Source organism: Saccoglossus kowalevskii, chromosome 15, assembly GCF_978046115.1.
Source record: "Saccoglossus kowalevskii chromosome 15, keSacKowa6.1, whole genome shotgun sequence".
In the NCBI taxonomy this organism is placed as follows: Eukaryota; Metazoa; Hemichordata; class Enteropneusta; family Harrimaniidae; genus Saccoglossus; species Saccoglossus kowalevskii.
Window position 1 is genome coordinate 14,897,226 of NC_140655.1, and position 16,878 is coordinate 14,914,103.

The 16,878-nt window shown below is 34.4% G+C and overlaps 1 protein-coding gene across 1 annotated transcript; it reads right to left on the reverse strand.

Moving 5' to 3' along the window:
• Positions 1–10,447: 10,447 nt before the first annotated feature.
• LOC146733993 (uncharacterized) lies at positions 10,448–16,664 on the reverse strand. Its single transcript, XM_085508460.1, has 11 exons — positions 16,621–16,664; positions 15,413–15,509; positions 15,134–15,332; positions 14,928–15,054; positions 14,714–14,783; positions 13,543–13,759; positions 12,618–12,873; positions 12,322–12,389; positions 11,866–12,127; positions 11,310–11,385; positions 10,448–10,641 (listed from the first exon to the last, which is right to left on the reverse strand). The coding sequence occupies exons 2-10, from the start codon at positions 15,476–15,478 to the stop codon at positions 11,313–11,315; spliced, it is 1,338 nt and encodes a 445-aa protein (XP_085364586.1). The 5' UTR covers positions 15,479–15,509; positions 16,621–16,664; the 3' UTR covers positions 10,448–10,641; positions 11,310–11,312.
• Between the last annotated feature and the right edge of the window lie 214 nt (positions 16,665–16,878).

The window sequence follows — 16,878 nt, forward strand, 5'->3', positions numbered from 1 at the left end:
ATTTTATTTCTGTACATGTGTACGGGTTATACTTCAAGTGTTACATTTGCAATCTACTTAAGATATTATCAATTGCACAAAATAATTTGCATAATCGTCACCTATCATATAATTTTACAATATACAGTCTTTTTACACTTTACGATCAGGAAATATATTCTGCCAAGTACGCTAAAGTTTCTCCAGAGATGTCTTGTTTCCGCTACCACATTACTAAAATATTATGCAAATTTACAGATTACAGTGTCTTCGTAATTTATTTTTATTTCTGTGCCTACGTACGGGTTCTACTTGTCAGTGTTACATTTGCAATCTACTTAAGATATTATCAATTGCACAAATTGATTTGCATAATCTTCACCTATCATGTAATTTGACCATAAGCAGTGTTTTCACACTTACGCTCAGGAAATATCTTCTGCCAAATCCGCTAAATTTTGTATAGACATGCCTTCTGTCTGCTACTAAATTTCTGAAATATTATGCAAATTTACAGATTACACTGTCTTCGTAATTTATTTTTGTTTCTGTGCCTATGTACGGGTTATATTTTAAGTGTTACAGTTGCAATCTTCTTAAGATATTATCAATTGCACAAAATAATTTGCATAATCTTCACCTATCATGTAATTTGACAATAAGCAGTGTTTTCACACTTACGGTCAGGAAATATCTTCTGCCAAAGACGCTACATTTCCTATAGAGATGCCTTTTGTCCGCTACCAAATTTCTGAAATATTATGCAAATTTACAGATAACACTGTGTTCGTAATTATTTTTTGTTTCTGTGCCTACGTACGGGTTCTACTTGTCAGTGTTACATTTGCAATCTACTTAAGATATTATCAATTGCGTCAATTAATTTGCATAATCGTCACCTACATATAATTTTACAATACACAGTCTATTTACACTTTACGATCAGGAAATATATTCTGCCAAGTACGCTAAAGTTTCTCCAGAGATGTCTTGTTTCCGCTACCACATTTCTAAAATATTATGCAAATTTACAGATAATACTGTGTTCGTAATTATTTTTTATTTCTGTGCCTACGTACGGGTTCTACTTGTCAGTGTTACATTTGCAATCTACTTAAGATATTATCAATTGCACAAATTGATTTGCATACTCGTCACCTATCATGTAATTTGACAATAAGCAGTGTTTTCACACTTACGGTCAGGAAATATCTTCTGCCAAATATACTACATTTCCTATATAGATGCCTTTTGTCCGCTACCAAATTTCTGAAATGTTATGCAAATTTACAGATAATACTGTGTTCGTAATTATTTTTTATTTCTGTGCCTACGTACGGGTTCTACTTGTCAGTGTTACATTTGCAATCTACTTAAGATATTATCAATTGCACAAATTAATTTACATAGTCGTCACCTATCATGTAATTTGACAATATACAATGTTTTCACACTTACCGTCAGGAAATATCTTCTGCCACATACACAAAATTTTCTCTAGAGATGTCTTGTTTCCGCTACCAAATTTCTGAAATAGTATGTAAAATTACAGATAACACTGTCTTCGTAATTTATTTCTATTTCAGTGCATGTGTATGGGTTCTACTTGACATTGTATAGGTTTTATCTGTCGCTCAGAAAATATCGTCTACCAAGTATTCTAAATTAAGAGATTCCTTGTTTCCGCTGAATTACAAATTACGCAGTCTTCGTAATTTGTTTTTGTTTCTGTGCCTGTGTGCCAGTTCTGCTTTTCAGTATTACATTCGTCTTAAGATAATATCAACTTAATTGCGCAAAATAATTTGAATAATCGTCTCCTGTCTTTTAATTTTACACTATACTGTCTTTTCACTCTTACGCTCAGGCAATTTCGTCGGCCAAATACACTAAAGTTCCCCCAAAGAGAGGTCTTGTTTCCGCTATCCAATATCCTCACCGTTTATCACTTCTTAATAATTGATTAGGTAATTTTTGAAATATTCTGTTTGTGAGCGTGGAAAGTTCGTTACGTGCTACACTTCGTTGATTGTTTACACAAAGTAAAAGAGAGCATCATTGAATAGTAACTACGATGTGTGATTTATGATGATGGGCTAGTATACAAATAAAAGAACCACCAACTTGTTAAGGTAGATGCTTAATCATAACTTTTAAAAAAGTTGGTTATAGATCACATAACAATGTTTAGTGTTTTATTGTGTAATATCACAGGAACGTATGATAAAACCGGTATAATACGGACAAAATGGCCGTTATTCGATAAAATACAATCATCATTATCTCAACTCAATATTCTTATTGCATAATGATCAAATTATGGAGTTATGAATCACATGTTACGGTTACATACAGTGTGATCCACGTAGTATTCACCTGAATTTTGAATGGAAGTGCCCCACACCAATTGAAATCTGTGCCAAAAATGATCGAGGTTGAAATCATTTTCCGCCAAATCAATTGCCTAAATTTTGCTAAAATAGTAGTAAATCTGAAAATTTATGTTTTGAATTTCTTGGTAATTAAACAATATTTGAGTAAAGTGTTTTAATTACACATCTGCATTCTTAAGAAAAGATAGCTAAATGTAAAAAGAGTGGAATATTTCATTTAGTAATTTAAGCCAAATAATTAGACAAAAGATAAGTTGGTCTGGATATTGTCTGTTAATATTAACAACAAGACGAATCACAGAAACGTAAAAGATACTACTGAACAATAGCAGCGTGATTCAAGTCAACTAATGGATTTGTAATTTGTCATTTTCCAAAGAACAGAGAGTGTCATTTGAAGTCCAAATATATTCAAAACTCTCCTCTCTTTAACAAGTTTGAAGCACTGGTATTAAGATTTAATTCTGCTAGTGATTTTCAATGGACTCATAAAAGAACATCCATCCAGTTTATTCCGTCGGGAGAAATTCATATAAACTTTTGCGAGGACAACAAAAATACTCTGACACTGACGTGAATTCATGGTGAGGTGGCAAAATAAGGAACCACCAAGGAAACAGTCAAACCAGGTTGTAAAAGATCACTGGAAATGCGGGAAATAAAGCGACAGATGACGTCAACCGCCGGACATTCAATAAAAATGTGAATGAAATAAGTGGAAAGTTTTCAAGCACGATTTTCCCCAACAAAAAAAACCAACAGTAGTGTATTCTCCATGCATTGAACGCTATTGCAAGTCTCCCTCACGTGTTGTGATGGTGACAATATAACACCCTTTGAAGGTGGGTTTAATATCTGAAGACAAGGCCAGTAGCTCACGTCACACAGTGTCAAGTTTGCCAAGATGACGAGTTTTATTCATAACCGCTATGATGTATTTGTAAATATCGTCCTCTTTGAGTTTGTATAGTGGAAAGTTCGGCTCATCTGAGAAATGTAACTGGAAACAAAAAAAAACAACAGTAGTGTATTCTCCATGCATTGAACGCTATTGCAAGTCTCCCTCACGTGTTATGATGGTGACAATATAACACCCTTTGAAGTTGGGTTTAATATCTGAAGATAAGGCCAGTAGCTCACGCCACACAGTGTCAAGTTTGCCAAGATGACGAGTTTTGTTCATAACCGCTATGATGTATTTGTAAATAGCGTCCTTTTTGAGTTTGTATAGTGGAAAATTTGAGAAATGTAACTGGAAACTGAGGTGACTTGATTTACTAAGTTGTCTTTTAATATTGTATTTATTGTTGCTTTCTATTTACTAGAAAAAAAAGCATATTGTATGTACAACATTCAAACGACAGTCAATTATGCGGCTATAGTGTGTGTTGACTTTATTAAAAAAAATACGCTAGGAGCCAGGTTTCTTTTTCTAAGTAAAAAAAGATCACGTACCCTCAAAACTCCTGCAGCGGTGAGGTGTTTTAAAAGTAACGGTTCATTTCGCACTGGATTCAGCAAGAATGTCGGTAAGATTTGACTTATTAAAAATACGCGTCTTGTCAAGTGACTTCTAACAAAATTTCAAGTCTAAATAAAATGCAGGATGATAAAGAAATTCAGTTTCGAGTTTAGTACATAGCAAGTGTTTTCCATATGATAAATTACAATCTACAGTTTAAAACAAGGATGCCAAGTGGGTGACAATTCGCCCACCATTTTCTATGGCGAATACGCCTACACCCTATGTCGGTCTTGCAAAACAGGTCTACAAAGAATGGAGTGAGAAAACAATATTAAAGTAAGGGGATACACTATAAAAGCGATAAACTAACTGTGGTGAAAGCACATTGTTTATTAAAAGAGCACACTGTGTGTAGGAGCAAATGTGCCCAACACTTATTTTATTTTTAACTTTTTGCTTTACTTCAGTCCAGTTTGTGTTCATAAATGTTATGATGTTATCCAATACACTTAATGCCCAAGTTCGTCTTTCTGCTAGTTTATTAAAGCCCTATTTTCGGGTGATGAATATTCTTACATCATTAGCGTACTGATAAACAAATCATTTGTGTGTTCTGATAACATACAAATGTTGTTTTATTTCTTTATTTCGGTATTTATGACATTTGAAATCTAGGCTCTGTGCTTGAAAGGTTTGAGTTGATGCATGGCGTCATCACCATGGCAAACACACAGACTTCACATGAGGGCGTAGCAACACTTCCATACGCCTTGACAAGAATTACATCTTCAATCACATGCATAGTTGAATGCTAATGAAATACACGATGACGCACAATCTATTTCAAACCACCCTCTCATGTGCATCAAACTGTCTAAAGGCAAGACGCAAAATATGTGAATTTCATTACATAATTCAGAGCCTAGTGGCAAATTCAATGTGGCACTTTCAAACAATGGGTGTATAGACAATGATGATATAATCATCGTTTCACCTTATCGGGTGTATCAGGAAAAAAAGTCGACGCTGTTATGCCTTGCACAGCACGGAAACAGAGGTAATGCCATTCATATTTTTCAAACTTGAGAAAGTAAATGGACACAAAAAAGCTATAGCTCATATTCAATGGGAAAATGGCAGTCTAACTGATGACTTTTCACGAGATAAGTAGTATCACTCGTAAATTGTATGCATCTCTTTATACACTGACGAAAGTGCACAAAATACTATTACTGAGGGTAACCAAATCTTGAAACCATTTCTTTTGAAGAAGTTACTAAACAATTAAAGTTCTTGTCAGTGGGCGCCGCATACACATATTCTATCCATGACACGTTAGCAAGAAAAATACCCAACGCCCTATTCGTGTCTCAACCTTGGTTGCCGGTCACCTTGCCACATCTAGAAAACCAAACAGCTCCCAAAAAGCCCAAATAACCCAGTTAAACAATACAAATACTTACCAATGACTGTATATAAGAAAAACAACCTGAGAACCCCGTCAGCAGATATGCTTAGCAACTTTTGCAGTGATGATGAAGTACTATAATACTGACACTGACAGGATGACAATTCATTTGTGTGGTGGGGTGACATAATAACGAACCAACACCTGGAAACTGTCAAACCACGTTTTAGCAGATCGTAGAATTGTGACAAATGAAATGTTTCCTTCCAGTCCTGTTCTCTAAATACACACTCAAATATTTCAGGCCAGTTCAGTTCCACTTAATACCCATAAGTGAGCTTTTAATGTTTTCCCAGCTGTCAACCCACAGTCCCTTTGATTTCTTGAAAGTAAATTTTGGAATTGGATGTGCTCTCATAAATGTTCAACCGTTCTGGCAGATTATTAAAGAACTGTTTAATGAATATATCTATATCCTCAACATTCGCTGCCAGTTTGCTCAGTTTCCCCAGTTTCCCGTCTGATTTTATTGATTAACATTAACAAGAATTCCTGACGAATGCCTTGATAATAGATGATGTGAGGGCGCAATTCGCTCTGACTCTGAATAGAATTGGCATTTGTTATGTATAAAGAATATAATTGTGCCCAAAAAAACAAATGCACGTAATGTCTTAAACAAGAAAGTGTGATTGATTCTGTCAAAGGCTTTTTCCTGGTCAAAAGCTAAAATATCAAAGAGAGTATTTGTGATGTTACAGTAATTGACAGCCTCGCGCAATAGATTGATTGTTTCGTCAATATACTGGGATACTGCAGTCTTATTCAAGATTAATGATTGAACCAATAACTGAACGCAAAATAAGTGTGTTCGTGAAGATCTAAATAATCATTACACAGGAAGCTAACCACAAGTTTTTAAGACAAGTGATTTCCCCATTTTTATTTCGTTTTGTAAAGCGGTGTATAACAGTTTTGCGTGATATCACGTATCTCTCAAGGGTAGTCAATGTGACTGCCACTTTTCCGCCTAATGTGAGCTATATATGTGTTTTATTTTTTGTTCCGTTTCTCAAGTTTGACAAAAAAATGAATTGGGAACATTCCACTCATTTAAATATTTGTGACGGGCTTGAATAGCAGTTCCTCCGTTTTCGTGCTGTTTGAGGCGTGAAAGAGTAGCGTTTTTCCTGATAAGTACAAGGCTACATTTTATTGATTAAGGCTCGCTTGTTGTCTTTATTCACTTGTTTAAAATGGCATTAAATTACACTATTCCTTGGACAACACTTTGATATCATGTTTACAAATGTTCCATCATGTTTGCAAATTTTTGAGAGCATCACGTTGGGTTTGCCACTGGGACCATAATTCAGTAATGATATTTACATATTCCGCGTCTTGAAGAACATTAATATTCAAACACCATACTGGTCAGTTTGATGCGCGCTAGAAAGTTGTCTTGAATTGATAGCTTATTTGAATAGCGTTCAAACGATTGTGCATGTGTTTATAGATGTAAAAATCCCTTAAGGCATATGAGAGTGCTATCACGCCCCTGTTGTGAAAGGGTCGTCGTGGTGAGGGGACTCTGGCTAGCGTGTAGACGACTCATACACGTTGCGATACATTAATTCACTACAGATAGTGCAGCTTTATTCATCTAAACCTTCAGTTGAGGTAACGCCATGTTGCCCCTTCTCTTCTTATTCTCTCTCTATTTATTCTCTCATCTTGTCTAACAAAATCTTAAAAAATCTGCCATAAAACTCTAAGGCGTGACAAAGTAAACATTCCATCAGCCAATCGCAGTAGTCAGTGGCACGATCACGTGATTACCAGGGATGTGTCTCACGGTTAAAGCCTTGCGAAGTTGCCAATATTAAATACAATTTGTAAACAAACTATAACATTCCTGTAGTATGTGTTTAAAATGCCTACCCTAAACATGCAAGTTGTTGATTTCAAACAATACTGAACGGCGTGTGAACCAAATGTGCGTACGTGGTGTCATTACGATAATCCGCACCCATGTGAAGTTTGTGTTTTTTGCCATGTTGATGTCGCCATGGATCAATCAATTTAAACATTTCAATTACAAAGCTTAGAGCATGGGACGTGTGCATGTCTGGCTCTCTATCGCCATTACGATCAATGCCAGGTGCAAGTGTCCAATTAAAATCACCACCAATAACAGGATCATCATTAATTTTGTTGAGATGGCGTTTTAGTTGCTGTAAACATTGGGCACACTCGTGTCTGCCGATGGCACAATACACATTAAAGAGTTAATTTCAACATGTACATGCAGCACATGACCAGACTTGTCAGTGACTGATATAGTATTTGATGGAGGGGTATGTACCATATCTTCAATATTTTAGTATTAATGTTTTCGATGTTAGCCTTGACTTTCACCCAGTACATTTAGTTTTTCCCGACAATTTAGTACGTGCACATTTATTTTATAGTTGGCATTTCTTCTCTATCACTCTTTCTTCACTCATTTTAAACCTTCTCCTCTTGGTTTTTTGTGTTTTCAGTTTCCATTTATTAAATATTACTGTTCTATGTTCCTATATGTAAAGCATATTCCCCTAACATTTTTATGCGTGTGTAAATGACAATTAGATTACTTGGATTCAGTAGAACTTTGCAACCTTTTGGTTCTTCCACTCAGTTTTTACCCCACGATGGGGTGATATGATCGCTCCCCTTTCAATTGTATGCATCTAAGTTCCGCGTACATCACATTTTCATAGTTGCCATTTTTTATTAGTGTATCAAAAAATGCGCTTCGAGATCATCAATATTCATGATATCTGGCTTTCGCAGATGGATATCCACCTACCTCGACCACTATTGTTCACAGCATTATTTGTTGGCGGCTATATTCAGCTTTTGGAAATTACAGGCAAATTCGTTTCACTCTGATTTCGAGGATGGGACGGCCATTCTTTCATTTCTTTCTGATACTTTACGTAGGGTATGTGTGTTGGTGTTATATAACTGTTTCAGATCAATTTATTCACTAAAAATCATTCTATCCACCTACATCATTTGATGATCTCCTTTAAAGTTGTATCGTCTCATACCGCCATCATGTGTTTGATTTTAGCTAATGGGCCTGTTTATCCGCATATTCTCTCTAACGCCGTGTTTGAGGGCGTACGTTTATTAGAGTACTACTGTATGAATTTTTGTTTACTGCCAAGTACCGGTGATCTATGGATTTGGTTAACTTTTAACTTTTACAAAACTGAGAAATTTGAAAATAGAAAGTCTGGAGGTAAAGAAACAACTGACACTGATTTATTTACTTTGAATATAAACATTACTCTACTGGTCATCATTCTATCATACTTCACGATAAAAAAAAAATATTTTAAAATCATAAACCTCCCACACCTTGACAGCAATATTCCTATCTCTCCAGCCTATTGTGTGTACATTCTACAGTTGACATGTTAAGTGGAGCCTGCAGCTCATGTGTACCCCTTCAGCAATGTCGTCGCATTAATTTATTACAATACCGTTTCTGTACTGTAACTCAAAAAGTTGTATGGCAGATACAACGATATTGTGGGAAAATACCTTTGCCACAAATGATTGCTGATGTTCGAAAAAAGTGTCTGGGTAGGAAGTGATACCATAAACTGTTGTTGGTTTATTTATTTCGAAACAAGTTTATATATGTAAATGGTTTCGTTAATTTAATTGTAATCATATTGATAGAGAATCACGTACATGTTGCTTTCGCAGAATTGTTGTCGAGCAATGAATCGTCAACAGCAATCGTGTTATTGGCGTATAGTCTACCTAATGGTAAATGCATATCAGTTCCCGTTTGGACGTAGTCAAACAATTTTATGAACTTATAGAACGACCTTTGTGTGTGTCTTAGCCGTGCCTGGACCGATTACATTCAAACTTCACATGTACATATTATACATGTGCACACCGATTTGTTTCATGATCTGATTCAAGATGGCCGACGGCCGGCCATTTTTGTGATACAAAATAATCAAAATCAAGCATTTCTGGCATTCCGCAACCGGATCTCTGCTGTCTACAGTTGGATTTTGTTCAACCTTGTACATACATTAAACAGTATTGAACCCTGATGCACGTCATTTAAAATGACCAACTGATTTCAAATAGCCAACTGGCGGCCATTTTGTTCTAGTGCCATATTTCTGACATGCTTTGACTGATCATGTTCAAATTTAATATTCATTATACATCCTGTCATCGATATAGAGATGTATTTAAAAAGCTTTTCCAGTCAATATCTCTCAATATGGGCAAGTACTCGTTTGACGATCAGACACAAAATTAATCATCAGCTTCTGGATCTATATCTGACATGTTTGTGTTCCAACTATATTATTATAATTGTGTCATGTATGGCTTGTTTTCATAAATATACTGCAGTAAGTATCTGCAAGACTTGCCTTTGAGAGACACGGCGTAGAAACTGTGTGATAAATCAATGGCTTATAGTTATTGGTGGATAATATATAACGTACGCCTAAGTAATTAGTAGAACTGTAAGCAATTTTATAAGGAGAGCGTGGAATTTTAAAGCTGGAAGTGTTCTCTGACAAGTAATCAAGTGGTTTACATGATACCTTCCCAGTGTAAGTGTAGTTTGTGTTTTGTACACACTACGTCCTACTTGTAACACAATTGTCACCGATCGGTTTTGTGATGCATATTGCAGTGTCGGTATGTGGTGCCTGCCACAACAGAGCAGGATGCGCTTGTCACCTCTTGATTGACGAATCTCTCCCTGAATTGGCTATGTTGTACCGTTTTCTTTCGCAATCGTAAAGTTGCCTGTGGATTCTGATGTTGTCGGAGTTTGCTTATCGACATTTAATTATTGGCATCCCATTTTTTCATACAGAACAATAAAGACAACAAATTTGCTTAATCCCACAGCTCGGTCTTGATATTCAGAATACTATGACTTTTAGCAAGTTTATTTTAAGTGTCGCATTTGTCGCACCGCATCGTTGTGGGTCACATAAGAAGTATCAATTATGTGTCAACATAATTCGAACGCATAATAGACTGTAGGTCTTTAATACTGTGGTACAATACTGCACTACAATTGCTCCTTTGTGAAGTTTCAAACAATTAGAATTATCATACACCGAAAATGCATGCCATCACACTATCACGATAAAAGACTCAATATTTATGCTTTAGATTATTTATTGTCCTGCAATTCAACAAGTTTTATAGCATGCAATAACAATAATAATAAACTAAATTTCCATTAGACATGCAACTAAACTACACGTACGATTTATTTACGAGCCATGCGATTGCAGTAATATAATTCGCGGAGTGATTTCATGAATGAGGTACCCTTCATTTCCGTCGATTTCCTGCAATAAGAGAATTAATAATTAAGACTTTGATTTAAAGATGTGTTTACCATCCACGAAAAAGTTGCGTTGAAGACATGCAACAATACTCGTTAGATAGAAAATGAAAAAAAAAAGTGATTTTCAGTTTACGTACAAAAACAAATGGTTTAAAACTTAATGAATAATTGCATTGGTTCATAAAACGACAAATCGGATGTTTGCTACAATATCAGGCCATTATGCATCCAATAGAGTTATATTTTAGTTATATAATATATAATTATCTACTTTCAGTATCAAACAAGAATATTTTTTTTTTCAAATTGCATTAAACAAATTACAGCAATACAATATTAGACTACAATTAATCAAAAGTAAAATAGTGTCTATCTCGAAGATGTCATTATCATTATCATTATGCTCAATTGTTTCATGTGCATATTTTTTTCCCACTATACATGCTATATGTCCGAGGAAACTATTTAGCTGCCAGATAGTGGCGCCCCAATGATGGCTGGTAGCTCTACAGTTAAAAATATTCATTTAACAAGATGCCCAGCAGAAATACATTATACAGTCAATATCAAGAATTTTAGTTAATTTTATAACAAATGTGGGCGCGAGAAAAGAGAAGATGTATTTAGACCTCACATCAAAATGAATTATTTAGTTTGCATGATACGTACCGCTTAAGCAGAACACAAATACTTTTGAGCATAGTCGCATGTAGTGTCGTCTAATTTCCATGTATTGTTATAATACCTGTATATAAGGACAGAAGAGATTTTTTAATTTGATGAAATTGTTTGCATTTGTAAGCACGATGCTAATAAATTTGCAACTGAAGGTAAAATGCAATTGTGTCAAAATGTGTTTATAATTATGAGGAGATTTTTGTTCAAATCCAATGAAATTATTGATATAACAATCATATTGATATAACAAATATCATTTTTTCACGATATGTCACCAGGCTTAGTTTTAAAATATTTTTGTCGTAGAATACATTTGTAAGTTATACTAAAAATGCTATTTTAATACCATTTTGTCAAGCAAATTTTCTTTTTATCCTAAAATGTCACAAATGTAAACATAATGACAATAGTTTATTTTTTATTTTTGAGGAACGTCTTACTTTAAAACTGTGCTAAAACATGTAATTAGACTTTCTGTATTTCCCATAGTACACTATCAACAATAACAAAAACAACATAATACATAGTATATATTATATGCACTCACCACAAATGGAGACAGGAGCCACTTCCATTGGGCTCATTTGGTTGAAACAATTCTGAATTAACCGATATTGTTGAACCACCAGTGAAGGTAATGGTATTGCCTGATATGCTCCCATCCACCCAGAAACTTCTATTCTCTCCATTTGTTTTAATTACGAGCTGTGCACGTTCTAAATCGTTCTGGTCAACAATTTGGAATAGAGATCCAGAATCACACTGAGCATTAGCCGGAAGCGCTGTACTAGAACTAGGACGCGGTAAATCTGTTGAATATACGACCATTACAACATTATTAATAAGACATCACTCATACATGGAATATTTTCAGAACACGTGAATGTGTTGCCGTATAAATGTAAATGTAGAACTTGAGTATTCATTGACCTTGTGTAAACATTTTGCGGAAAACTATAATATATATATATATATATATATATATACATAACGATCACTGTACCTGCACATAGATACTTCTGATTGTAGTCGCACGTCGTATCATCCAATTTCCAGTCATTGTTGTACCACCTGTAAATATGATTGTATTTGATCGCTTTATAACGGCAATATGTACTCAAAATGACCTTCGTACTACATGACAAGTTGTTCAGATAGCTATTTTATGATAATTAAATTACTCTGCAATGTATATCGTCATTCTGACAGTGTTTAAATAAACATCAAACTGTTTTAACATACAAAGCAAATACGGAATAAAATGTAATAATGAAAACAGGCCTTGTATTTTGTACTCACCACAAATGGAGACATTGCCCACTTCCATTTGGTTCATTACTGTGAAACAAAGACGAATCTACTGACATTGTTGAACCATCACTGAATGTAATTGTACTGCCTGAAATCGTGCCATCAACCCAGAAGCTTCTATTTTCTCCATTCTGTTGTAGTGCATGTCTTGCCCTATTCAAACTAGCTTGACTATTAACTTTATATGGAGATTTACATTGATTAGCCGCCGGATACACTGCTTCTGTGCTTGCTTTTGGCAGAGCTGAAAAATTTGTTATCAACAACAATTTTATAACGTAATACATTGATACAAAACGAGCTCGAATAGCTAAAAAAAACAGTGAAAAAACTAAATTATAACTGGGTATCACCAGAAATTAAAAACCCACAACTGTATTAATTAATGGAATAAAAAAAATACAAAATACATACATACATACCTGGGCAGTCATAAATTATATTGGCTAAAAAAATATCAGCGTTACTCAAATAATCACGCTCGCCCATTTTGTCTTGGTCAGCTGGGTTATTCGCTGTTATTGTATCCTGGCCATTCGTGCTGAAATACTGAATTTATTTTGACTTGTAAATATCACACAGTGCATGTATCAGGGGATATTTAGTGTGTAACTGCGCGGTAGCCCTTTGAACGCCATAATTATTGTCAGAAAAATATGTTATATTTAATTGACAATTTTAAACAAAATGGACATAATTTTATATGAGCTACAAGTCTTCATCATATGTTTGGAAATATTATAAAAAAACGTATGTAGGTTTGAAATTTGTGAATGGTGACTGAAGTTGACTTTAGCACTCGGTGTGCTGATGTGTTGATATACAAGCTTCAAACGTAAAGATCTATTGCATAAGACCTAACGTATTTTGAGTGATCACATATGGCGAATACAGTTAATGTTTCAATATTTACAATATAGTCCTACCTTAGCACCATAATGCATAAGCGATCCAATGTCGTATGGCACGTTGTACATATTAACATCCGCAGAGGTATATTTGTTGAAATTGTGACCCATACCCGACTCGATGTTTTCCCAGTGAATTGTAACGTAATCATCTCGGTCCGTGCGACTTTGTTCATGCCAGAATCCTATTGCATGACCAATTTCGTGAGCAATAGTTCCCCTCTGTTTCATGAAGCAACATAAAAAACTAGTTAAGATACGTGAACAATAACATAATTAGATTAAAATTACTTTGTATGGACACTTGTTAGTATCTGCATAATCAATTACTGATATGTGAACGATAATTGGTGAATGTGGTGTGACTTGAGAATATATTGCATTATATATATTTTTCAAATATAATTGTGCGACTCTTATTATGTATGTATTGCTTTGTTTTTGTTTCGTGGGAATTAGTCCTAAATCATGGACAACAGCGTTAAATAACTTAATGAAATATGAAATAAATAAAAAAAATACGGGATGTTTTTTGTCATAGTGAACTTGTGTAACGTAAATTCTTATATAGAAGGAATATTGGCAAACGATGGCAGCAATGACAACAATATATAATAGTAAACCACAATGCTTAGCTCATTTAGTAGAGAGATTATGCATTTTCACTACTCGTTGGTCTTAAAATCTTTTGAATCACGGGTGTTACTGCTCAAAACAATCCCATTTTAAATAGGAAAAAAAATTTACTAAGCAATTGCATTATGTAGTTTCAGAAAAAAAACTTAAAACTCATAGCATATCGGTCCTTTAATCACAATACACTACCGATTAGAAACGTGATCGGTGGGAAAATTTGAATTTCATTGGGAATACCTTATAAGGTAGAGATTACGTGCTATCGGGAACGTATTGTATTATACAAATATAAATACCTCTTGTAATTTAAAAATGCTGTTTTTAATAATTAACTATAATAATAGGATTATTTAACTTGATTTAACCAATGTGAAACTTTGTACATAGAAATGTGTTGTCTGTTATGCCCGATTCAGCATTTCCCATTTCTATGTGAATATTGACTATTCCTTGAAATATTAATATTATTGAACTGATATAATACAACACTTATCACAAGTGTACAAAAAACAAGAATACTTAAATACAAACGTCACTCACATATTCACAACCATATCCGATAGAAATATCTTGAACACCCCAACCAGTGAGACCAACGTAAGACCAGCATCTATGAAGGTAACATATACAGAAATGTATCACTAATAATATAAACCTTCACACAACAACGCCAGCTATGGTAACGGTACAGACGTTAACTAATATGCTCAAAGACTGTTACTAATTGAGTGTTTAAAATTGTTAGTAACCTTACCCATCATCTTTTTTAAAGTTAATTCTATCAGAATGCCCCGCGCCCGAGTTATACGGTGGGAATCTAATACAAGTGTTGCTCTCCCAGTAGGTCATCGCTTGTTTTATTACGACAGCATCAGATTGACCTGCAATAATATAGATACATGTTGTGTACTGCAAACTTGATACATGAAAGCACAAACTATCAAACAGACATATACTTACTTGTTGATGATATCACATATGGCACAATAGCATTATTCCAACGCTTTGAAAGGCTAGTTATAGCTTTTCTTGCACCGACCCCACTTGCTTCAGCGGCTATTATTGCTTCAATGTCGGTTTCTTGCTCAGAAGTTAACTTTATATCAGACTCAAATGTATCAGGACTTTCCGTTTCTTCCGGTGGTTCGGGAGGAGGTGCCTGTTAAAAAATAAAATCAGAAATCTGACAACTTAAAATACTAAGTTTTGATTTACCCCAATATGTTAATTATCACTTACTGCGTTGATGCAATGTACAAACATCGCCACCATAACAAATATACATATTGATTGAATATGAAGCATAGTAACCAATTCTTCAGAACGGTAACCAAGTCTGTAAAACCAAATATTAAAATCGTTACTAATGACACAATGAAACCACTAGGCACACTTATGTTGTTGTTGTTTTCTGAATATGCCATGATTTCTGAAATAATTATGTGCGTGTATACATTACTTAAGTGGTTGTGTTTTTATCACTCCTAGTTTTCTGCTTTCAGTCAGCCATGTTAAATTATAATTATTATAAAAAAAAAATACTTCAAAGAACTGAAGACCAAAAATTTTGCAATAACATTTATGAGATACAAAACACAAATTTCTTCATTTTTGTTATTTAATATGCAGCGACAATAATCACTAATTAAATATGAACTACTGTAGACAAACGGGAATTTCGTATATCCTACATTTGTTAGGTAGTCCTGTGAATGCCCATTAAAAAACATTTCCTTTGAAGCTGAATCGCAATAGGCTAATAAATGACATGAAATGTACAGTTCCCATGGGATCAGTGCTATTCGTAGTTTTAATTCTACATACAGGTAGGGTTACAATCACTGAAATGCACATATCGTTGGGTGTTTTTTCAGGGGATATTGACTACACGCTGAATAGTGATGGTATGATCGCATTTAATTCAATACATTGTATAGTCAGAATGATGATAAAAAACATGTATTCATTTTTTTAACCTCGTGTTTGACAAAAAATAGATAACAAACTCCAAAAAGTAGATAATTAAAATAAGGTGGTTTCCAAGTCGTCAACACTAGCAGTTCTGATGAAACACCACGAAAGAAGAGACAACTACAAATGCCGAAATGAATACACGCGTGCGAACATAGGTGCCAAGCATCTATACAAATAGTAGAGCGCCATAGCAGTGTATTCAAGATAAACTGGGCATAGATGCATAATTTGACCAAGAAGCCGCACAAATGGTAATCGGTAAAATATCAAAGCAGTTTGTTTTACGTTATGGAAGAAGTTGGAGTATATGATTTCGCTAAAAAAAATTAAAAAAAGGATGCGAAAAGGACATTTTTTTAATTATCAATAATTTGGTGCATGTCTGAAGATACGTTATTATGGGTTATAAAATAGATATGCTGAAAACAATTCATCGTTATCACAGAAATTACGATAACAATTATCATACTCACGTACTGTAGATACTGCAGAAGATACACACGCAATCGGTAGTGTCAGAATGAATTGAAACTGAGAGTACGGTGTGTTTATATGCGGTTGAATTGGCCAAGAATTTACATATTTCTGACGTAGTTTTTAAATCCTGTATAACACACCCACATACTGTTTCCAGAACATTCTGTGTTAGAAAATGTAATTAAAATATCGAAACTATTTTTTAAATTTTTTAGGTTGATTTTCGTTACAGAGGTAACACTATTTAGTAAAAA